This window comes from Equus asinus, chromosome 4, assembly GCF_041296235.1.
Source record: "Equus asinus isolate D_3611 breed Donkey chromosome 4, EquAss-T2T_v2, whole genome shotgun sequence".
Classification (NCBI taxonomy): domain Eukaryota; kingdom Metazoa; phylum Chordata; class Mammalia; order Perissodactyla; family Equidae; genus Equus; species Equus asinus.
In genome coordinates, this window is record NC_091793.1 from 114,753,267 (window position 1) to 114,778,147 (window position 24,881).

At 35.8% G+C, this 24,881-nt stretch overlaps 1 protein-coding gene across 4 annotated transcripts in view; it reads left to right on the plus strand.

Annotated features, from left to right (window-relative positions):
• Window positions 1-665, plus strand: part of MTX2 (metaxin 2) — a 58,977-nt gene extending 58,312 nt beyond the window's left edge. For all 4 annotated transcript variants that reach the window (XM_014834085.3, XM_044768666.2, XM_070508150.1 and 1 more), the window contains one exon: window positions 197-665. In XM_014834085.3, coding sequence (XP_014689571.1) covers window positions 197-380 — 184 coding nt within the window. In that variant the 3' untranslated portion in view covers window positions 381-665. The remainder of the gene's footprint in view (window positions 1-196) is intronic.
• Window positions 666-24,881: the final 24,216 nt, after the last annotated feature.

Here is a 24,881-nt window from a genome sequence, read left to right on the forward strand (position 1 = left end):
AAAAAGATTTTTTTTTTTCTTATCTTGTAACAGAAACTCCAAGTTAAAACAATCAATTTTACCAAGTTGGGGTAGGATTTATTTCTTATGTGACTTTTTTCTTTTAAATAGATGAACAAAATATTTTCAAAAATAGTATGTATTCTATGTAACTTAATCACTATTCATGTTACTCTCATTTCTGCTGTTGTTTTAGGCCTACTGAGCTAGATGCACTGGTATTTGGCCATCTGTACACCATTCTTACCACACAGTTGACCAGTGATGAACTTTCTGAGAAGGTGAAGAACTATAGCAACCTCCTTGCTTTCTGTAGAAGAATTGAACAGCACTATTTTGAAGATCGTGGTAAAGGCAGCTCATCTATCAGATTGTCTTAGAGTTATGTGTAAATCTAGTTATTATTTAAAAAAATTAACTTTTGAAATACATATTACTTGAATGATGTAACAGGTAATGGTATCAGAATTTTAAAACCGAAAACACTGCTTTTCCAATCCTCAAAACAAACATAATGTATCCTACATAGGTACTTTATACCATTATTTTGTGTACACATTAAAATAATGTTAAATGATATAATTTGATATGTTGTACTCTATATCTTGAAATTTTTGTTCCTTTCAAATATGTGTGCATATAAAAATAAAGCTCAAACAACTGTATGGCTGGTGTGCTTACTTTCTTTTGATCTTTCTGTAAGCCACTCTCTGAGCTTTATACATGAAATAAACAGTGTCTTTTCTAAGGCAAGTAATTTATGTTCCATACTCCCAAGATGATTTTGCTAGATACATGGTGGACCTGGTCATGGGAAAGTATGCACTTAGTATGTTCTTAACAAGTATGCACTTAGAAAATGTGAATGCTTGCAAGACAATTAAATCCTGGAACAGAGTACCATTTAAGAACATTGTTCGTATATCTAAACTTAGTTGAATTTAAAGACATTTCATCTGAGCAGCTATAATTTACATTTGATAAAGGGATAGTTTGAAGGACTTTATCTTTTTGAAACTTTTTTTTGAAACAAGAATATTTTAATAATGCTGTTTTGTTCCTTTTGTGGGGAAGGGAGGAGAGTTTTCACAGAAGTATAAACAGGAATTTATATATAAGCTTGGAGGATTATATGTTGTATCACTTTCAAATTTTCTAACATTTTATATAAAACCAATGACGCTATAAAGATCAAATGTAAAAATCTTTTCTTGCAAATGTCTACAGTAATAGTACTTTTATTATTATTTTTTTTATGTACCAGGCATTTTTAACTCATTTAATCCTTGCAAACACACTATGAAGGTTATTATCCCCAGTTCACGGAATAGGAAATGGAGACACAGAAAGGGTAATAATACCTTTCCCAAGGTCAGAGAGTTAGTAAGTGGTAGAATTCAAACCCAGGCAGTTGGAATTCAAACCCAGGCAGTCTGGTATTTGTTTGATTTTTAACAAAAATTTTTTTTTTTAAGATTATAGGTTTATAGCATACAAGGGATGTGTTAGGTTCTCCTTAGTCTAAATCCCACATAAACTTTGGGTACTCTCTTTGGACTATAGTGCTATTTATTAGAGCTTTCCTGAACTAATTTTGTCATGTGTAGTAGTATTAAAATAAGAAATCCCAAGTTACCTGTGTTCTTGCACAATTTTTATGACAGGTTTTTTGTGTATATTTTTGTATACTTGTTCTGTACTTACTATATACTTTTTTCTTTTAATATTATCATGACATTCATTTAATTGAATAAGTACCGTTTGTATGTTAGTATATAAAATCTATACTTTTTTCTTTCAGTTTTTTGGATGTAAAGATAGTACGACACCATATTTTAGTCTTAGTCATTGCAACTAGCTGTATTGTCTTAATGTGAGGAACACTGGGAGACAGAGGTTATTTATTCCAAGTTGAGATATTTACCCTTATTTAAGACTTACACTGTAGGGATCACTCTCAGAGAGGTCTTATTTCTCTCTCGTGTTGAGTGAATCACCACCAAAACAGAATGTAGTAGAAAACAGAAATCTCGACATCCCATTATGGTGATTCAGTTACCTGCTTTTATCTTTTAAATTTGGGTCAGAAAGCCAAGTCACAGTAGCTAAAAATTACCCCTGAAAAGCCAGTTTGCTGACCAGAGTTAAATGTGGTTTTGCTGCCAAAATACTTACCTGTGTACTGGATTTTAAAATAAGTGGCATACCTTATTTAAATTAAAATCGTAAGTGGTGAGAAACTGTTACTGAGCAACGGCTAGCCACCAGATGTGCACAGAAGGCGACACCGTGGCACACTGGCTTTTGAGAGAAAAAAGGCTTCATTGCAAGGTTGACCAGCAAGAAGACAGGAGATAAGCTCTCAAATCTGTCTTTTTGGTCCAAGGTATGGGGTAAAGTTTAAGGGAGCAAGGAGGGCTGACTGGTATGCGGAAGTGCTAGCAGGGTGAGTTTCCATCGGCAGGTCAAATTTTTCTCTTCTGCATATGCTCCTGGCTGGCTCACTGTCCCTGAAAAATAGCTTTAACATTCTGTTGTTAAGATGGGATCAGTTAGGGGAGCTTACCAGGAAAAGTACAGTAAACAAGGGTACAGTTGTTAAGCAGATTTAAGTCATTGTCTTCTCCATTGATAAAGAGTTTCTAGAGATTTAGAGTTATCCTCCTCTTCCTGGCACAGAGAAGGAGAAACCCTTACAAATGGAGATATCTCTTATAAATGTAAATATGCCTTACAAAATAACCTCTACTAGGTTTTCAGAGCTTTTCCTGTGTCTGCTGTTTCTTTTTTTTCAAATTTTTTTTTAATTTTTTTTTTTCCGGATGCACATCATATTTCAAATTCTGTATGCATTACATCATCTTCACCACGCGAACACTAATTATAGTGCATCCCCTCCCATGTGACCCTAATCACCCCTTTTGCCCTCCCCCCTCCCCCCTTCCCCAATGGTAACCACAGTCCCATCTCCAATGCTATGTTTTTTTTTTTTTTTGTCGTTTTTATCTTCTACTTAAGAGTGAGATCATATGGTATTTGACTTTCTCCTTCTGACTTATTTCACTCAGCATAATACCCTCAAGGTCCATCCATGTTGTCACAAATGGCGGATTTCGTCATTTCTTATGGCTGAGTAGTAGTCCATCGTGTATAAATACCACATCTTCTTTATCCATTCGTCCCTTGATGGGCACCTAGGTTGCTTCCAAGTCTTGGCTATTGTGTATAATGCCGCAATGAACATAGGGGTGCAAGTATCTTTATGCCTTTGTGTTTTCAAGTTCTTTGGATAAATACCCAGCAGTGGAATAGCTGGATCATATGGTAGATCTATCCTTAATTTTCTGAGGATACTCTATACTGCTTTCCATAGTGGCTGCACCAGTTTGCACTCCCACCAGCAGTGGACAAGGGTTCCCTTCTCTCCATACCCTCTCTAACAGTTGTCGTTTCCTGTCTTGTTAATTATAGCCATCCTGACCGGATTGAGGTGATACCTCATTGTAGTTTTGATTTGCAGTTCCCTGATAGCTAATGATGTTGAGCATCTTTTCATATGCCTGTTGGCCATCTGTGTATCTTCTTTGGAGAAATCTCTGTTCAGATCTCTTGCCCATTTTCTAATTGGATTGTTGGTTTTTTTTGTTGTTGAGCTGTATGAGTTCTTTGTATATTTTGGATATTGACCCCTTATCTGATATGTGGTTTGCAAATATCTTCTCCCAATTGTTAGGTTGTCTTTTCGTTTTGTTGATGGTTTCCTTTGCTGTGCAGAAACTTTTTAGTTTGTTGTAGTCCCGTTTGTTCATTTTTTCTTTTGTTTCCCTTGCCCGGTCAGACATGGGACTTGAAAATATGCTGCTCAGACCAATGTCATAGAGCGTACTACCTATGTTTTCTTCTAGAAGTTTCATGGTTTTGGGTCTTACATTCAAGTCTTTAATCCATTTTGAGTTGATTTTTGTGCATGGGGTAAGGGAATGGTCTACTTTCGTTCTTCTGCATGTGGCTGTCCAGTTTTCCCAACACCATTTATTGGAGAGACTCTCCTTTCTCCATCGTATGCTCTTGGCTCCCTTGTCGAATACTAGCTGTCCATAAATGTGTGGGTTTACTTCTGGGCTCTCAATTTTGTTCCATTGATCTGTGTGTCTGTTTTTGTGCCAGTACCATGCTGTTTTGGTTACTATGGCTTTGTAGTATAATTTGAAATAGGGGAGTGTGATACTTCCAGCTTTGTTCTTTTTTCTCAGGAATCCTTTGGCTATTCGGGGTCTTTTGTTGTTCCATATAAATTTTAGGATTCTTTGTTCTATTTCTGTAAAAAATGTTGTTGGAACTTTGATAGGGATTGCATTGAATCTATAGATTGCTTTAGGAAGTATGGATATTTTAACAATGTTAATTCTTCCAATCCAAGAGCACGGAATATCTTTCCATTTCTTTGTGTCTTCTTCTTTTTCTTTCAACAAGGTCTTATAGTTTTCAGTGTACAGATCTCTCACCTCTTTCGTTAAGTTTATTCCTAGGTATTTTATTCTTTTTGTTGCAATTGTAAATGGGGTTGTATTCTTAATTTCTCTTTCTGCTGCTTCATTGTTGGTGTATAGAAACGCAACCGACTTTTGTACATTGATTTTGTATCCCACAACTTGCTGTATTCCTTTATTATTTCTAAAAGTTTTTTAGTGGATTCTTTAGGGTTTTCTAGATATAAAATCATGTCATCTGCAAAAAGTGATAGTTTCACCACTTCTTTTCCAATGTGGATCCCTTTTATTTCTTTTTCTTGCCTGATTGCTCTGGCTAGGACTTCCAATACTACGTTAAATAAGAGTGGTGACAATGGGCATCCTTGTCTGGTTCCTGTTCTTAGAGGGATAGCTTTCAGTTTTCCTCCATTGAGAATATTTGCTGTGTGTTTGTCATATATGGCCTTTATTATGTTGAAGTATTTTCCTTCTATACCCATTTTATTTAGAGTTTTTATCATAAATGGATGCTGTATCTTGTCAAATGCTTCCTCTGCATCTATTGAGATGATCATGTGATTTTTATTCTTCGTTTTGTTAATGTGGTGTATCACGTTGATAGATTTGCGGATGTTGAACCATGCCTGCATCCCCAGAATGAAACCCACTTGATCATGATGTATGATCTTTTTAATGTATTGTTGTATTCGATTTGTTAGTATTTTGTTGAGGATTTTTGCATCGATGTTCATCAGTGATATTGGCCTGTAATTTTCTTTTTTTGTGTTGTCCTTGTCTGGTTTTGGTATCAGGATAATGTTTGCTTCGTAGAAGGAGTTAGGAAGCTTCCCCTCCTCTTCAATTTTTTGGAAGAGTTTGAGAAGGATAGGTATTAGGTCTTCTTTGAATGTTTGGTAGAATTCACCAGGAATGTTTGGTAGAATTCACCAGGGAAGCCATCTGGTCCTGGACTTTTATTTTTTGGGAGGTTTTCAATTGCTGTTTCGATCTCCTTACTGGTGATCGGTCTATTCAAATTTTCTACATCTTGGTCCAGTTTTGGAAGGTTGTATGTTTCTAAGAATTTATCCATTTCTTCTAGATTATCCAATTTGTTGGCGTATAGCTTTTCATAGTATTCTCTTAATATCGTTTGTATTTCTGAGGTGTCCGTTGTAATCTCTCCTCTTTCATTTCTGACTTTATTTATTTGAGCCTTCTCTCTTTTTTTCTTGGTGAGTCTAGCTAAGGGTTTGTCAATTTTGTTCATCTTTTTGCAGAACCAGCTCTTGATTTCATTAGTTTTTTCTATTTTTTTTTTTAGTCTCTATTTCATTTATTTCTGCTCTGATTCTTATTACTTCCTTCCTTCTGCTGATTTTGGGCTTTGTGTGTTGTTCTTTTTCCAGTACCTTTAGGTGCACTTTTAGATTGTCTATTTGGGATTTTTCTTCTTTGTTGAGGTAGGCCTGAATTGCTATAAACTTCCCTAGTAGAACCACTTTTGCTGTATCCCACAGATTTTGGCATGTCGTGTTTTCATTTTCATTTGTCTCCAGGAATTTTTTGATTTCTTCTTTGATTTCTTCATTGACCCAATCATTGTTCAGTAGCATTTTGTTCAATCTCCACATTTTTGTGGGTTTTCTGGTTTTCTTTCTGTAGTTGATTTCCAGTTTCATACCTTTGTGGTCAGAAAAGATGCATGGTATTATTTTGATCTTCTTAAATTTATTGAGACTTGTTTTGTGGCCTAATGTATGATCAATTCTGGAAAATGTTCCATGGACATTTGAAAATAATGTGTATTCTGTGGTTTTTGGATGGAATGTTCTGTATATATCTACTAAGTCCATCTGGTATAATGTATCCTTTAAGGCGAGTGTTTCCTTGTTGATCTTCTGTTTGGATGATCTATCCATTGGTGTAAGTGGAGTGTTAAAGTCCCCTCCTATTATTGTGTTACTGTCTATTTCTCCTGTTATGTCTGTTAATAATTGATTTATATATTTAGGTGCTCCTATGTTGGGTGCATAGATATTTACAAGTGTTATATTTTCTTGTTGGATTGTTCCCTTTATCATTATGTAGTGCCGTCTTTGTCTCTTATTACAGTTTTTGATTTAAAGTCTATTTTGTCTGATATAAGTATTGCTACCCCTGCTTTCTTTTCTTTGCCATTTGCATGGAATATCTTTTTCCATCCTTTCACTTTCAGTTTGTGAGTGTCTGTAGGTCTGAAGTGTGTCTCTTGTATGCAGCATATACATGGATCTTGTTTTTTTATCCAGTTGACCACCCTATGGCATTTGATTGGAGCATTTAGTCCATTGACATTTAAAGTAGCTATTGATAAATATGTATTTATTGCCATTTTGTCACTTTTTGTTTTCTTTGGGTGTTTTAGTAGTTCTTCTCAGTTCCTTTCTTTTTCTCTTGCTCTCTTCCCTTGTGGTTTGGTGGCTATCTTTAGTAATATGTTTGATTTCTTTTGTCTTACTTTTTTTCCTGCTTGTTATAGGTTTCTGATTTGTGGTTACCATGAAGATCCTATTTAATATACTATGCATATAACAGTCTATACTGAGTAGATAGACTCTTTAGCTTGACCTCTTTCTAAAAGCTCTACATTTTCACTCCCCTCCTCCCACATTATATGTTTTTCACGTCATATATAGTCTTTTGCTTAATGTCTGTCTATCCATTACCCTCTTATCATTGAAATAGGTAATTTAGTACATTTGTCTTTTAACCTTCATATTGTCTTAACAGGTAGTTGATCTGCTGCCTTTACTATACTTTTACCTTACAAGTGATTTTATTGCCTGTTTTTTCTTGTTGTTTTGGGTTTTTTTGATAATTTTTTTCTTTTATCTCTATTTGTGGTCATTGCTTTCCCACTTAAATAAGTCCCTTTGGCATTTCTTGTAGAACTGGTTTCTTGGTGATAAACTTTAATTTTTGCTTGTCTGGGAAGCTCTTTATCTCTCCTTCCATTCTGAATGAGAGCCTTGATGGATAGAGTATTCTTGGTTGTAGGTTTTTTCCTTTTAGCACTTCAAATATGTAGTGCCATTCTCTTCTCGCCTGTAGGGTCTCCACTGAGAAGTCTCCTGACAGCCTGATGGGCTTCCCTTTATATGTCACTTTATATGGCCTTTCTCTTGCTGCTTTTAGGATTCTCTCTTTGTCTTTAATTTTAGACATTTTGATTATAATATGTCTTTGTGTGGGCCTCTTTGGGCTTCTCTTGTTTGGAGCTCTCTGTGCTTCCTGAACTTGGATGTCTGTTTCCTTCCTTAGGTGAGGAAAATTTTCCTCTATTATTTCGACAAATAAATTTTCTGCCCCTTTGTCTTTCTCTTCTCTTTCTGGGACCCCTATAATCCGAATGTTAGCACGCTTTATATTGTCCCAAAGTTCCCTTACACTGTTCTCATTCTGTCTAATTCTTTTTTCTCTTTTCTGTTCTGCTTGGGTGATTTCCTCTAATCTTTCGTCTAGCTCGCTGATCCGTTCTTCTGCTTCCTCTACTCTGCTATTGAGTCCCTCTAGTGAATTTCTCATTTTGAGTATTGTATTCTTCATTTCGGATTGGTTCTTTTTTATATCTTCCAATTCTTTGCTGATGTGCTCACTGTGTTCATCCATTCTTCTCTGCATATCTGTGAGCATCCTCATTATATTTTGTTTGAATTCTTTGTCAAGGAGGTCACTAGTTTCTGTTTCACTTAGTTCTTTTTCTGGTGTTCTGTAGTGTTCTCTTGCTTGGAAAGTATTCCTTTGCCTCCCCATTATGCCTCTTTCTCTGTGCTATTTTGTTTGTACTAGGTAAGTTGGCTGTGTCTCCTGATCTTGGAGAAGTGGCCTTATGTATGAGATGCCTTATGAGGCCCAGCAGTGTGCTTCCCTCTCGTCACCAGACCATAAGAACCAGGAGTGACCCCTTTGTGGGCTACTTGTGTTCTTCTGCTGTGGCAGGGTTGCTCCCACTGCAGGTACCCAGGGAGTCTGATCTTTCCTTCCCTGGCCAGCTGTTAGTAAATCCGGTTTGGATGGGCCTCAGCACTGTTGGCTACAAAGTCTATCAGCACACTCTTATTGCAGTTGTCCTCTTAATTGGGTTGGTACCCAGTGTAGGTGGTTGCTAGGCTCAGGGGCGTACAGTTGTGATAGGCCTGAGGCCAACAAGGCTGATGTCAGCTCTCTTAGGAGTGCAGCTGAGTGGGGGTGGCCCTTGGCGTGGAGGCACTCAGTTGTTTCAGGCTTTGGAAGGTGGGGCTGATCCTTTTTATGGCTATTTGTGAAGCGCAAGTCTTCTGCCTTTGATAAGCCTCACCCCTCACTGGACCATGTACACTGTCAACAGAGTCCTGGTCCATGCACACTTCTCAACCCCCTGGAGCATACCCCCACCACCACACTGCAGAGTCCCCCACCTCTGCCCCAATGCCCCCCACAGTTCACCTGGTCCTCACACAAGCCCTGCCCCACAGAGGCAGACACCCTTGCCTGCCTGTAGAGGATCAAGGCACTCAGTCAATGCAGGCTGAAAAGTAGCCTGAGGGCTTGCTGTTAGGTGGGGCCAGTCCCTAAGGTGGGTTGCCTGCCCTGGCTGAGCTGGATTAAATCTGTGCTCTAGTGGGTGTGGCAGACCCCTGGGCTAACAGCCCAAGGGACGCACCTCAATGGCCCCCACCGGTGTCTGTATCAGCATGCCTGGACCAGCTCAGAACAACGGCCCCCACCAATGTCTCAGTCTCAGGAGAGGATCCTCCTCTCACCAAGATGCCCCCAGAGCCCACCCAGTGAGTCTTGTTTCACCAAAGGACAGTCAGCCTTCTCTCTAGTGATTTTAGGTTGCTGCAGTGAGTGAGTTTGTGTGTGGGCCCTTTAAGACCTGGATCTTTTCAGTTTTCGGCCAATAGCTTTTCTGGGGTGTCCTTGCTGCAGTTAATAGCCAGCAAGCCCAGACAGTAAGACCCCCGTCTCAGTTGGGCTGAGTCTGAAGGATGGTTATAGCAGTATCGTCCCCGCTCCGGACCTCACTCCTCCAGGGAGGGCTCGTACCTTAGTGTGGCTCCTGCCTGGCCAGCTGAGAAGCTCCGCTGCTCCCAAAGGTGGCATTTTTCCTCTCCGGCCGGAGTTACTGCCTCTTCTGCTTTCGTCAGGACTGTCCCTTGTCGTGGGCGCTCTTTTTATCTAGTTTTCAGTTTTCAATCCAGGGTGATTCTTCCCAAAATTGTTGTAACCTGGTTGTGTTCGTGGGAGGAGGCGAGTTCAATGTCTGCTCACAGCGCTATCTTGACGAGAACTCTGTCTGCTCTTTCTTAATCATCATCAGCTCAAGATAGCCCTTATGCCAAAGAGGCATATTTCTTTTTTTTATTTTTTATGAGGAAGATTATCACTGAGTAACGTCTGCTGCCAGTCCTGCTCTTTTTTGCTGAGGAAGATTGGCCCTGAGCTGACATCCGTGCCCATCCTCTATTTTATACATGGGACGCCTGCCACAGCATGACTTGATAAGCGGTGCATAGGTCTGCACTCAGGATCCAAACCGGCAAACCCTGGGCTGCTGAAGCCGAATGTGTGAACTTAACCGCTGCGTCACAGCACTTGCCCCCAAAGAGGCATATTTTGGGGTGGCAAATTCTGTTCCTGGCCCTATAGTTACAAAATTTTAAATCAAGACAGGTATAGTCTACAGTATCATTTGATGACTTCTGAATGATGTGCATTATTGGGTTTAATATAACTCTCTTTTGTGAAACCCTTTAGAAGTCTAACTTGTTACTTTTTAATTGATTTGAATATTGGATGAGTAGATATTGTATTAATTTGTTAGGTGCCCTAAGTCCAGGAAAAGTAGAAATTATAAAATATGTCAGTTTGAGAGATTTGCTAATAATGTGTCTTGATACTTTTTTGACAAACATAATGAGTAGTATTTTTCTTACTGTCATGATAAAAAAACGAGAATGGGTTAAATGTAGCTGTATGTTAAGATATTTCAAGATACTACATTTTAAAGTGAAATTTAAGATGATACAATTTTTTTTAACGTATTTTAATTTCTTGTTTTGGAGTATTACAAGTTGCTTCTTATGAGATAATTTCTAAATTTTATTGTCTTAAAAAGGAAATATTAAAAAGTTTGATTATATCTGGACTGATATAAATATTTTCCCAATCTATTTTTAAGTTCCTAAGAATTGGAATCAGATTTCTGTCTGTAGTTTTTTTATATTTTTATCAAATTCTAGTAATTGAATTTGTGATGAGATGGTAGTAGATTCTCTAGGATTTTCTACTTAGACAATCCTGTTTCCTGTGAATAGAAGTACTTTTATTTAATTCTTTCTAATTGGTATGCCTTTTGCTTGTTTTGTTTTTTTGTTGTGCCTTCTTGCACTGCCTGGGACTTCCAGGATAGTGTTGAACAGGAGTAGTGAGAATGAACATCTTTGCCATATTCGTGATCTTAGGGGGAAAGTGTTCAGTCTTGTATCGTTAAGTATGATTGTAGGTTCTTATAGATGCCCTTTATCAGATTGAGAAAGTTTCTATTTCTGATTTGCTGAGAGAGTGTGTGTGTGTGTGTGTCTGTATGTGTATGTGTTTAAATCATGAATGAATGGTGTGTTTTTCCAAAGGCTTTTGCTGTGTCACGATGATATTCTTTTTCATTTAGTCTGTAGAAATGGTGAGTTACATTAATTGATTTTTATTTATTTATTGTTATTTTTTTTTATGAGGAAGATTGGCCCTGAGCTAACATCTGTGTCAATCTTCCTCTATTTCATGTGGGTCGCTGCCACAGCATGGCGTGATGAGCCGTGCTAGGTCCGGCACCTGGGATCCAAACCTCTGGACCCTGGGCCACTGAAGCAGAGCGTTCGAACTCAACCACTATGCCACATTAATTGATTTTTAAATGTTGAATCAGCTTTAATTTCCTAGGATAAAACCCATGTGGTAATGATCTGCTATCCTTTTTATACATTGTTGGACTTGATTTCCTAGTATTTTGTTAAGGATTTTTGTGCCCATATTCATGAGAAATGTTGGTCTCCAGTTTTCTTGTAATACCTTTTTCTGTTTTTTCAGTTAATGCTGGCCTCATTAAATGAGTTGGGAAATCTTCCTTCCTCTTCTATATTCTAGAATAGTTCAGATTTGTATTAGTTCTTCCTTGAATGTTTGGTAGAATTTACCAATGCAACTATTTAGGCCTGGAGGTTTCTTTGTTGGAAATTCTTAAATTTAAAATTTTAATTTATTTGATAGATTTAGGGCTACTCAGGTCATCTTTTTCTTTTGGATTGAGTTTTGGCATCTACCTTTCAAGGAATTTGTCTATTTTCTCTAAGTTTTTGAATTTATGGGCATAGAGCTGTTCTTGGTATTCCATTATTATCCTTTTAACATCTATAGCATCTGTAGTGATGTCCCTTCTTTCCTTCTTCATATTTGTAGTTTTTGTCTTCTCTTTTTCTTTGTCAGTCTGTCCAGAGGTTTACCAATTTTATTGTTTTTCCAAAAATCCAGCTTTTAGTTTCATTCATTTTTTCTCTGTAGTTTTGTTGTTCTCAGTTTCTTCTCTGCTCTTATCATTATTTCCTGTCGTCTACTTGCTTTGGGTTTAACTTGCTCTACATTTTATAGTTTCTTAGTGTGAAAGCTTAGACTGCTTTGAAACGTTGTTTTCTGGTATAAGCATTTAATACTATAAATTTCCCTCCAAGCACTGCTTGCAGAGAATTTTGAGATGTTGTGCTTTTATTTTCATTCAGTTCAAAATATTTTCTAATTCCCTCGTGATTTCTTCCATGACCCATGGGTTATTTGTAAGTGTATTCTTTAATTTGAAAATATTTGAGGAATTTCCCAGATATCATTCTATTATTGATTTCTAGTTTTATTCTGTTTTATTTCTAGAACATACTTTATATTTCAGTTTTTAAAAATTTGTTAAATTTTGCATTATGGTCCAGAGTATGGTTTATCTTGGTGAGTAAGGTTCCTTGTGCAATTGAAAAGAGTTTATATTTTGCTATTATTGGGTAGAGTATTCTATAAATGTTAAGTTGGTCTAATTTGTTGATAGTGTTGTTCAGGTCTTTCATATCCACATAATTTTCTGCCTACTTGTTCTCCATTACTGGAGAGGAGTGTTGAATTGTGACTTTTTTTTCTCCTTTCATTTCTATCAATTTGCTTTGTGCATTTTGAAGATCTCTTGTTAGGTGTATCTATATTTGGGATTATTAGTTCTTCTTGGAAAATTGATCCCTTTATTAATATGTACTTCCCTTCTTTATCCCTGGTAATGTTTCTTGCTCTAAATTTCTCTGATACTAGTTCTTTCAGCTAATAAGTTATTTGATACAGGTACTCAAACTTTCTATAGATTAATGTTCGCAAGGCCTATATATTTTTATTATTTTACTTTTAGCCTACTTATGTCCTTTTATTTAAAATGTTTTCTTATAAACAGCTTAGAATTGGATCTTGGATTACCTGATAATTTGTCTTTTAATTGGTGTGTTTAGGGTGTTTACATTTAACGTAATTATTAATAGAGGTGGATTAAAATATATCATATTGCCAGGCATTGTCTATTTTTTCTACTTGTTCTCTGTTTCTTTTTACTCTTTCTTCCTTCTTTTTGGATTGATTGAGGTTTTTAAATGAGGCTGTTTCATCTCTACTTTTGGCTTATTATTACCTTTAAAATCTTTTTTTGGTAGTTACCCAGGGTTTACAATATATGTCTTTAACCAGAGCCTATGTTCAAATAATATGTACTGCTTTACTCCCAGTCTATGGTTTGTCTTCATTTTCTCAGTGGTGTCTTGGGCAGAAATTTTTAATTTTGATGAAGGCCAGTTTATCAAGTGTTTCTTTTATGGCTTATACTTTTTTTGTCATATCTAAAACATCTTTGCCTCATCCAAAGTTCTAAAGATTTTCTTCTGTGTTTTCTTTTGGAAGTCTTATTATTTTAGCTCTTAGATCATTTAAGTCTATGATGCATATTGAGCTAATTATAATGGGATGAGGTAAGAGTCTAAGTTTGTTTTTTTTGCATGTGGATATACAGTCGATTTTCTTTGGCACCTTTTGTTCTCTGTGAGAAATAGGGGAGAAGGATCCAGGTGGGGGTTTTGTACCTTTCCTGCAACTACTGCTGTTCTCCTCTCGAGGGACACTTTCTCAGATTCCCACAATGTCTCTAATGTGTTTTGGCGAACTTCCTGTGAGATCCTTTGAGCAGAGCCTATGAGTGAGTGTGAATTCCTCTTTTGTCTATGGCCCCCAGGGTTTTAATGGTCTTTTGTTAGCCTACACTCAGCCTTAAGCGATTAGTTAAAACTTGAGTAAGTTCTCCTTCCTGTTGTCCGGTAGAGTCTGTTTCAGGTAAAGAAGTGTTCGTGTACCTTCTCTTCTTAGACTTTGGGTTAGTTAGCCTGCACCCTCAGCTCGCTGCTGGTTCAAGAACTGGGGTGAATTTACAGATTGCCTGCTGAAAAGTTCATCATCATTGTGAGGGTGGGAGCAATGCTTTTTCCAGCTTTCTGCAGTCTAAAATGGAAAATCTGGACATCTAGGTTGCTTTTTATTCTTGAAATAAGAAATACTCATTTAGAATTGAAAGTGCTGAATTTTTAAAGAGGTTTTATTACCAAAACTTTCAAACATCCAAAAACAAGAGAAAAAAAGAGAAATTCCATACACCTGTGAACCTCTACCTTGCTTCAACAGTTACCAACTCAGAGCAGTCTATACCCCCAGTCTTTTTTATGTTTTATTTACTTAATAATATATGTTGCACATAAGTTCACCTAAGTGTGCTTTTTAAAAGATGTGATACACAAACGTGTTATTTTTTCCTAATATTTTGTTATGCAGATCATACCCAGACCTACGTTAAAAATAGAACATTACTAGTATCTTAAAGACCTCTAAATGACACTTACCATTTTCATCTAATCCCAGCTCCTTACTCCACCACTGGAGGTTGCCACTATCCTGAATTTTGTGTTTATCATTCCCATGATTTAATTTTTTTATTTTTGATCTTTATATAAGTGGAATCATACCATATGCATTCTTCTGTGTTTTGTTTCTTTCACACGATATTACATTGTTGAATTTCATCCATTTTGTTTCAACTAGCAGTGATTAGCTTTCACTATTTAATACTCTTTTATATGCAAATACACACTTTGTTGTCAGTGGACATTTTGGTTGTGTCTGGTGTTTTGCTATTATAAAAAAATGCTGCTTATGAACAATCCTGTACATATTTCCTGGTATAAATGTGCACGAGTTTTTCCAGGGTCTATACTTAGGGGAGTGTATTTGCTGCGTTGTCAGGTATGTGTATATTTAACTTTACTAAGCAATTCCAAGTTGCTTTCCTAACTGTTTGTGCCAGTTTACACACACTTATCCACCTCTTTGCCAACGTTTGGAATTAGTAGACTGATTTCTTCCAATGTGGTTTTAATTTGTATTTTCCAGATTACCAGTGAGCTGAGTGTATATTTATGTGCTTATTGGCCAATCTGGTGTGTGTGAAATGACTACTCATAGTGGCTTTGCCTAGTTTTCTGTTGGGTTATTTGCCTATTCTTAGTGATTTATGAGAGTCCTGTTTGTGTTATGGATATCAATGGCTACTTGCTTATAAGTGTTACAAATATCTCCTCCTAGTTTGTGGTTTGTCTTTTTACTCCCATTATGATGTGCTCTCATGTACAAAAATTCTTAATTTTTATATAGTCAGAGTGATGATTAATCTTTTCCTTTGTGATTTGAGCTTTTTGTGCCTTGTTTATAAATGACATTCTTCCCAATCCTTATGTATAAGTCAGAGTTCAGTTTTCTATCATTCATGGAACTCCAAAATCAGAAGGCCTATTGTTTTCCATGGCAAGTGACTCCTAAGACCTTGTGGCTGGTTTATTTTCTGTATTTTAACCCATTAGTTGGACACAGTCTTGGGAACTAATATGGTTATGGTGGATCTCAGTGTCATAGAGCAGGTGACTGGAAACTAAACCCATTGTGTGATATTGAGTAAAGTATTTCTGTGTATTTTAGTGTTCCCCTTGTAAGTTTTTGCCTACTTTACCAAGTGAGGGAAGACCTTAAAAAACTGTATGTCAAAAGTAATACCAGCAAAGAACAGTTTGTGAAATTCCTAAGTGCGTTCAGTTTACTTTTTGTTGAAATTTGTGTAGGTAGACAATGGGAAACTGACATCAGATATGTTGAAAAAGGTGTAATTTTCAATTACATAGCACTCCTCTATAAAAGTTAAGGAGAAAAAAGTCAAGACCTTCAGGTACTGGTTAGTATGAAGAATTGTCCTACCAAGGGCCAAACTCTGCTCGCCTGGCTCCTGTGTTCTATACAGGATTTTTTGATGACAATTTATGATGACTCTATTAATGAACAAATCTTCTAAAACATTAAAAAGCAAAACAAGGCAAAATCCCACCAGAATTCACTCCAGATAGTTTAAGCAGGAAGGAATTTATTATAAGATATTAAATAGTTTCTGGAATCTTTTACAGTACTGAAGAAACACTCTAGGTGGTACTTTCAAGAATGGCTTCACAGAACTGAGACGTGAATGAAGCTTCTGCCTCTTCTATGATAGGATGCTATGGGCTCCACAACCATCTCCTCACTGTCACTGCTGTGATCAAGAAGCTGCCGTGATTGGGGTGCTCTTGCCACTGCTGCAGCATTCTGAGCATGGATCAGACAAGGCCTACTGTAATATGCACTCGCAAAATGGATGCCCACAGTCTGCCTTTTAACTTCACCAAGATAGCAACTAGATACCAGGGCCTCTGCTGATTCTGCTACAGAAAAAGCAAAGCCTTTATAATAATGCTTGCCAGAGAAACAGTAGAATTGTAACTTCCACTTCACTTTTGCTTTTCAAATCTTTCAAAATGTGTCTGATTGGCTGAACCTAAATAACATCCAGAGCCCTATTTGTAAAGGACCCTGGAAATTGTTTTTTTTTTTTCCCCAAAGGAAGATTAGCCCTGAGCTAACATTTGCCAACCCTCCTCTTTTAGCTGAGGAAGACTGGCCCTGAGGTAACATCCGTACCCTTCTTCCTCCACTTTATATGTGGGATGCCTACCACAGCATGGTGTGCCAAGCAGTGCCATCTCTGCACCCCGGATCTGAACCAGGGAACCCCTGGCTGCCGAAGCGGAATGTGTGCACTTAACTGCTGTGCCACTAGGCCAGCCCTGTATGTTTTGACTGTCTCACTTCTGCCAGAGAAGAAGGCATGCTAAAAGGATGATACAGTGGATGTTGAATGTCCATCCACTGTATTCATCACCCTTGAGGTTGTAAAGCTACTCCCCAACATTTTTTTATACAAGTTTTGCCTTTCAAGTTCTCAATGTATCTGGAATATCTTTTTTTGATGGTATGAGGTAGCTATTTAATTTCATTCTTTTCTCACATGGATAATTTTTGCAGTACTGTTTATTGACCTTATTGATGGGTCTGGCTTTTTCCTGCTGATATGCAATCCCAATTCTATTATCTATCAGGTTGCACATAGGATTGTTTCTTGTCTAATTACATTGGTGTCTTACATTGGCTATCCTATTTTGCATCAAAATTATATTCTCTTAATTGCTATAGTTTATATCAAGTTTTGGTATCTGATGGGGCAAATCCCCTGTCTTATTCTTTACCTTCAGGAATTGAAGTTGGACCTTTATACTTCCATTAAATTTTGGAATCAATTTTTAAAATTCCACAAAAAATGAAAACTAGGATTTTGATTTGATCTACATAGAATCTCTGGATTAGTTTGGGAAGAAGCACTATCTTTATAAAATTGCATCTTTGTATTCATAAATGTGTCTTGCTTCCATGTTTCTTTAATGTCCTTCAATAACGTTTTTCTCCATGGAAGTCTTGATCATCCTTTGTGGATTTTGTTCCTATTTGCTCACTCTGTGTTTAGCTATTATAAATGATAGCTTAATTAAAATTTTAAATTGTTAGTATAAAGAAATGCTCTTGACTTTTGTATGAAATCTACCCAGTAATCCTGTTGAACCTTTTTCTTGTAATGATCTTTCTAAGGATCCTTTTTGGTTTTCTATAGATAATATAATCCTTAGATAATGGCAGCTTTGTTTCTTAAATTTTTGTTTCTTTTTCTTGTCATATTGTGGTAACTAGCATCTCTAAGTTAATGTTAAATAAAAAAGGAAGATCCTTGTAGATTAATTAGATAGGAATTGACATTTAAAAAATATTGTTTCCTCTCTTAAAACATGGTAAATCGCTCCATTTCTTTAGATTTTCTTTTGTGTACTTCACGAAAGTCTTATATTTTGCTGCATGTAGACTGACTTTTTTCCTTTTTACAGATTGTACTTTCCTGCTTCTTTGCATACATGGTAACTTTTGATGCCAGATATTGTGAATTTTATCTTTTGGAAGGCTGGATACTTTTGTATTCCTGTGAGTATTCTTGGGTTTTGTTCTGAGATGCAGTTAAATTATTTGGGAGCAGTTTGATCCTTTTGGGTCTTGTTTTTAAGATTTGTTAGGCATGAGAAGAACAACATTTAGGGCTAATTATTTTCTCTTCTGAGATAAGACTCTTCTAAATACACTATCTAATGTCCTGTGAATTATGAATTTTTAAAATCTCACTGTGAGGAATAGACACTACTCTCACCCTTGTATGATCTTTGAGTACGGCTACCTCTGATCTCTTCAGGTGTTCTTCCAGCCTCAACCTCAGACAGTTTCCTCATATGCATGCACTCATCCATAGTCTACTGAATACCCAACGGGGACCATCTGCATATCTCTGGAGTTCTCTTTCCTCTCCACTACTCTGCCCTGCAAGCTCTAGCTGCCTTTGTTCCCCTGGACTCTCCCATCTACCTCCTCCATTTAAAGAGTCTACCAGCTCTGCTTGGATGCCTCTCCCCTGCACCTTGTCCTGGGAACTCTCAAGGCGGTAATCTGGGGACATTCGTAGGATTTGCTTTCTCACCTCTCAGGGATCACTGACCTTTGTTGCCTGATATCCAGTGTTTTGAAACCATTGTTTCATGTTTTTGTCTGAATTTTTAGATGTTTCAGGTTGGAGGGTTAATCTAGTCCCTATTCCTCTTATCTTGGCTGAAGCTGATATCCAAATAATACTTTAATTTCCAAGATTTCTATTTATTTTTGTTTCATGAGTATAGTATTCTTTCTTGACTCCCTGAAGATATCCATTATTATTTTTTTTAACATGAGACTTTATTTGAAAGGTCATATTTATTTTTTGTAACAAGGAGACTTAAATTTTTTTACATCCATGCCAATCTCCTCCACTTTGTATGTGGGATGCCTCCACGGCGTGGCTGAAGAGTGGAGTAGGTCTGCACCCAGGGTCCAAACCCACAAAGCTGAAGTGGAGCACATGGAACTTTAACCACTTGGCCACAGGGCTGGCTTCAATATCAATTATTTTAAATTCATCTTCAGTTGCATAATTCACTCTTTTGGGATGATAGTTTCTCTATTGAATTTGGGGTCTTTTATGCAGTTGGTTTTCTTTATATGTTTGACAATTCTTGACTCTCTGCTTATCTTTTGTTGTGTTTGAGAATTGCTATACATTTCTTTGTGGATACTAGTTATATTATCTGGTTCTTCTCATTTTCGGGGCTGTGCTTCCAAAAAGAGGTTGGTGGCAGTTTCTCTTGTGGGTGTGTTCTTCCTCATCCTTGGGATTAATTGTTATTTGTGCACATCACCGTCTCTCTAATCCCAGATCTATGCTCACTATGTCATCCTGAGAGCAGATGCTGCTGTTGAGCACTTGCTTCTTAGGAAAAGCTGGACATGGAGGAAAGCGCCATTAGCCCAGCTGCTCTGATTTCATTTTCCTAATTAATCACTTGAATACCTAGGATTCTTTCCTGCATTTTGTATAAGGTGCCACTGACCTATGGAGTTTCCTTGGACTCTTGCTTTTTTTTGTGATGACCTTCTGCTACTACTTGGAGCTTTGGTTTCCTCCAAACTTATTTCTATGTAGATCTTATGCCATCTGCATCATATTTTTAATGAAGACTTCTTCAGAATTTCTGCCCCTCTGGTACTACTTTTTCTTGTTTTCCACTGTTGTCATAGATAAATTCTTTTAAAAATATGTGTATTTTCTGACAATTTATGGGCTATGGGGTAGAAGGAGATGTGGACACATGTTCAGTGGTCACATAATGTTTCATTATATGAAGGTGTACCATAAATAGTTTATTAGCCCTCGTTAATAAGAAATTTAGGTGGCTTACAGTGTGTATAAGTTATACTGTAAAAATATTCTTGGACACATATCTTTAAATATTTATGTAAATATTTCTGAAGGGTAAATCCCCAATAGTGGAAATTTTCTGTCACAGGGTATGTGCTTCTTGCTTTTGATAAATTTTAAAAGTGTATATTGTCAAATTATCCTTCTAAAAAGTGTATTTACATTTGTCCAAATCCATAGAATGTACAATACCAAGAGTGAACCATAATGTAAACTACAGACTTTGAGTGATTGTGATGTGTCAGTGTGGGTTTGTCAATTGTAATAAATGTACCACTCTGGTGAGGGATGTTGTTAATAGGGGGAAGCTATGCAGATGTGGGGGCGGGAGTAGGTGAGAAATCTCTGTACTTTCCCCTCTATTTTGCTGTGAACCTAAAACTGCTCTCATTGATACTCTCAAGAGTGTCTTATCACTCTTTGATTTTATGTCTCTAATTATATAAGTGAGGTTAAACATATTTTCCTATCTTTATCGGTTGTTTGTAATCTCTGGTTTTCTGTTGCCAATCGAATTATGTGTGATCTTTGTATCATAGATAAATTAACCCATTGTTTGCATAGGTGTTGTGGATATTTGTCCTCAGCTTGCCGTTTGCTTTTGACTTTATTTTTTCCAGAAGTAAATTTAAATTTTTTAAACGTATTGAGTTATATCGTTCTTTTCCCTTCTGACTTTCTGATTTATATGCTTCTTTTGTTCTATCTGCAAATTATGTAGAGGCAAGAAGTGAGTGTGAAGGATTTGGAATTATTGTTTGTTTGTATATTTATTTATTGTTTATACAAATGGCTAACGACTTGTCCCAACACCATTTTATGAATTCACTGATTAGAAATGCCTTGTTTATCATACTAAATTCCAACTTGAAGTTTTGTCCAGAAATGTTACAGTAACTTTAGTTTTTATAGTTAAGTTATAGTATTTCTTGTTATATGAATTATCAGTTTTCAAATAATTAAAACGCGGTAGAATATAATTAATAATGAAATTGCATCAGGCATAATTTGAGCTCAGAATGAATCAGAAGTATGCTATTGTAATTCTTTAGAGTTATTGTTATTAAAATCAGTTATAATTAAAATGAAGAATTTTGTAACCAATTGATATATCTAGTTGCGAGAATGTTAGATATATGTTTATATCATAATTATTAATCCTTATAAAGTTCTGAAACTTTATTTGATTTGTTCACATCCTATTTAAACACTGAAGATATATTGTATTCATTTTATCCTTGCCTACCTACTGATGAGGTTGTGTTGGAGGAAAAAGTATTATTGATTCTAATTTGAAAAACGGTGTTTCTCCCTCCTGACTCCTACCTTCTTCCACTAGTGAAAGATAGTCAGACTATGCCTTAAAGAACAAACACTTTGTATTTACCAAGTATTTTGAAAACTTCACCAGATATGTCAAATTACTAAAATATTAGGTGATGGATTAAATTAATTTTTACTGGCTATAAGATCAATGTCCTAAGTTTGTTGGATTAGATATTATTCAGTACTTTTGTGGTTTTCACACCCAGGTATTTAATATGTGCACTTCTGATAATTACTGAGTCAAAATTGTGTTTGTGAGGGGAGAGCAATCTTAAATGTCTCTGCTCCCATATAACGTGTATTTTGTTAAAGTTGAACATGTAATTATTTCATTTTAGTTTAATCATACATTCAGAAGAAGTACCATTCACAGGCACAAATTTGTTTCTAGGGAATTAGCTCCGTATTGTTTTTCATTGTCTAGGTTTTGAAACTAAACTTAAGAAAGATTGTTTTAAAAATGATGTATTAAAGAACTATAACTTAAACCAGAAAAACTGCTAATTTTATGGTAATTCTTTTTTCTTTAAATCAGAACTGTTGCCTTACTGAGTTTAATGCAATATACTTTCATCAGTGTAATGTTTCAGTCCTGTAAAACCAGAGAGAACTAAAAATAAAATATTAAGGATATTGCTATTTGTAGCTTTTTGTTGCACACATTTAGTTTGAATTCCTGGTCCTATTTATTTTTTCTGTTGGAATAAGCAAGTTATATACTTCAGGGTGTTATTTGGAACTTGTTCAACAGAGAAACTGAAAGACAAGAAGAAAATGCTGTGTCTCATGGAGTCTCAAAGTGAACTGACAAAGCTAATAACAAAATTAAGGCAATTAGTGAATTCTTTAAATGTCCAGGCTTTTAAATAGGAAAGATCACTTTTGAACTGTCTGGTTGTTTATCATGATAAATAGTTGAGTTTTAAATAGGCTGGGAGATTAGTTAATAATCTATGATATATTCCTGAATATAAGGCCGTAATTGTGTAAACAATGACTTAAGTTTTTTACATAATGTAAATCCATAGTATCATTTATTGGCAGTCATTTGACTATATGATGGTAAAAGTTTTTTCCAACTAGAAACAATAACAGATTAGGCATCCATTTTGTGTTCCCTGGGAGAATTTAGAAGTGCTGGATTTCTCATTGGACAACCAAAGAAGCATTATTTCGTCAAGTTCTTGAATACCCGTATAGTTTTTATCTCTTGGTATCATATTTTTATTTCATCACTAGACTAATGCTCTTAAGAATTACGTTCTAATCAAATCTCATGTTTAAATTCCCCAAAGTGCTTATTTTCGTTCATTCAATAAATGTTTATTTGCAAAGGACTATGCAAGGTAAGTAGTCTGGATAAAGATCTGCTGAATAATTCACTGCCCCTTATCTCCAGGAGCTTACTCACCAGTTAAGCACATGGTAGGTGCTCAACAAATAGTTATTGAGTGAATTTAGGTCATGGATAATCCCATAATACTTGGAAATTAACATACTTCAAAATAACCTAGAGTTGGAGACAAAATCAGAAAGGAAATTAGAAAATGTTTTGAATTTAAGAATAAGGAAAATATATTCAAGTTTGTGGGATTTAACTTAAGCAATGCTTAGAGGGGAAATTATAGCTTTAAATGTTCATAATAGAAAAGGAAAAAAGTTTATGATCAATTATCTCAGCTCCCACCATTAGAATACAGAAAAAGAAGGGAAATTAACTGCCAAATTAGTACTACAAAGGAAATAATAAAGAATGGAAATCAATAAAATAGGAAATGGACAGACAATAGAGAAAATAAACCCCAAAAGACATAGGAAACAGACACACTGTAGAAAAAATCAATAAAATCCTAGATAATTCAAAGGGGAGAATGGATAATCTTTTAGACATGTGGTTCTGAAACAACTCAATACCATATGAAAAAAAACCCCCACAAATCTTACCTCAACCATGCACAAAAATTAACTCAAGCTGTATTATAGTTCTAAATATAAAAGTTAAAACTAAAACTTCTAGAAGAAAATGCTGGGCAAATCTTTGTAACTCTGGGGTAGGCAAAGATTTTGTAGATAGGACACAGAAAGCACTTATGAAAAAAGAAAATATTGAAAAATTGAACTTCATCAAAATCAAAAACTGCTCTTCCAGAGACACTTTATAAAATGAAAAGGCTTTCCACAGACTGGGAGAAAATATTTACACAAACATATATGATAAAAATCTTGTACCTAGAACACATACAGAATTCTTAGAACTTAATAAAAAGACAAACAGCCCAGGTTAAAAAGTGAGTAAGAAACTTAGACATCATAAAAAAGAAAATATATAAATGGCCAATAAATACATGAAAACAAGCTTGATGTCATTAGTCATCAGGTAAATGTAAATTAAGCCACAATGAGATGCCACTACACACCTACGAAAATAGCTAAAATTGAAAGGTTTGACATTACCAAGTGTTGACAAGGATGTGGAATGATTAGAATGCTCATACACTGCAAGTGGGAGTATGAATTGTGCAGCACTTTGGAAAGTTGGCAGTTTCTTAAATATATATTTACTGTATGACTGAGCAAATCCACTTCTAAGTATTTGTCCTAGAGGAATGAAAGTGTCCGTATAAAGATTTGTTCCTGAAAGTTCACAGTAGCTTAATTCGTACATAATAGCCTAGAATTTGAAAAAAAATCCAAATGTCCCTCTACAGATGAATAGATAAATTATAGTATATTCAAACAATGGAACACTATTCGATTAATAAAAAGGAACAAATTAGTATTACTTGGAACAGCCTGGATGAATCTCAAAACCATTATGCGTGCTGAGGGTAAGAGTCCAGAAGTGAAAATATATTCTCTGCATGTATAAGTGAAATTGTAGAGTAGGCAAAGGTATTTACAGTGACAGCAGATCACTGTTTGCCTTGGTGAGGAGTTTTGTTGTGGTGGGTTTTTTTTGTTTGTTTTTTTTTTTTGATTGAATGCAGAGGAGCACAAGAAGGAAGCTTTCTGGGGGAATGGGGTATATTTTTTTTATTTTGGTGTTGCTTATAAGATGTGTATGTTTGTCAAAACTCATCAAACTACATTTTATTCTGTCTAGGTTATGCCTCTGTAAAGTTGATTTAAAGAAATCAATTGGGTGACACTTTCTGTTCTCTGAAACTTATCTAAGATAGGGATTATCATTCTTCAAAGGTTATTAGATTTGGGGGAGGAATAGATTTTTGACTACCAATTTGAATTACATTTTTGATCATTACTTATTTAGGTTTTCTATTTTTCTCTTAATTTAAAGAATGAATCAGTGATAAACCAGTAGAGTAAAATTTCAATTTAAGGTACTTTTCTTCACTTTTTATTAAGAATTATGAGATATTTGGTTACTGAGGGAAGAGGGTTCTTGTTTCTTTCTGTTTCTTTCTCCACGTATTCCAAATCCTGGTTAAAACTATTCTGAAGAGTTCTCCTGTGATCTAGCCTGGGTTACATTCCCCTCTTCTGTGTTTCCATGTCACTTATTATATTGTGCAATTTTCAAGTGATCTGGATACCATGCCAGGCATTGCTTGTTTAGATAAGGGCAGTAAAATATTTCTTAAGAAATTGATGCTTGTATAATTTATGATTCTTGAAAATCTCTGGGTATATTTAGCCACACATCTTGATCCAAGCTATTTTATTAGTTTTTTTTTCTTGGTTGT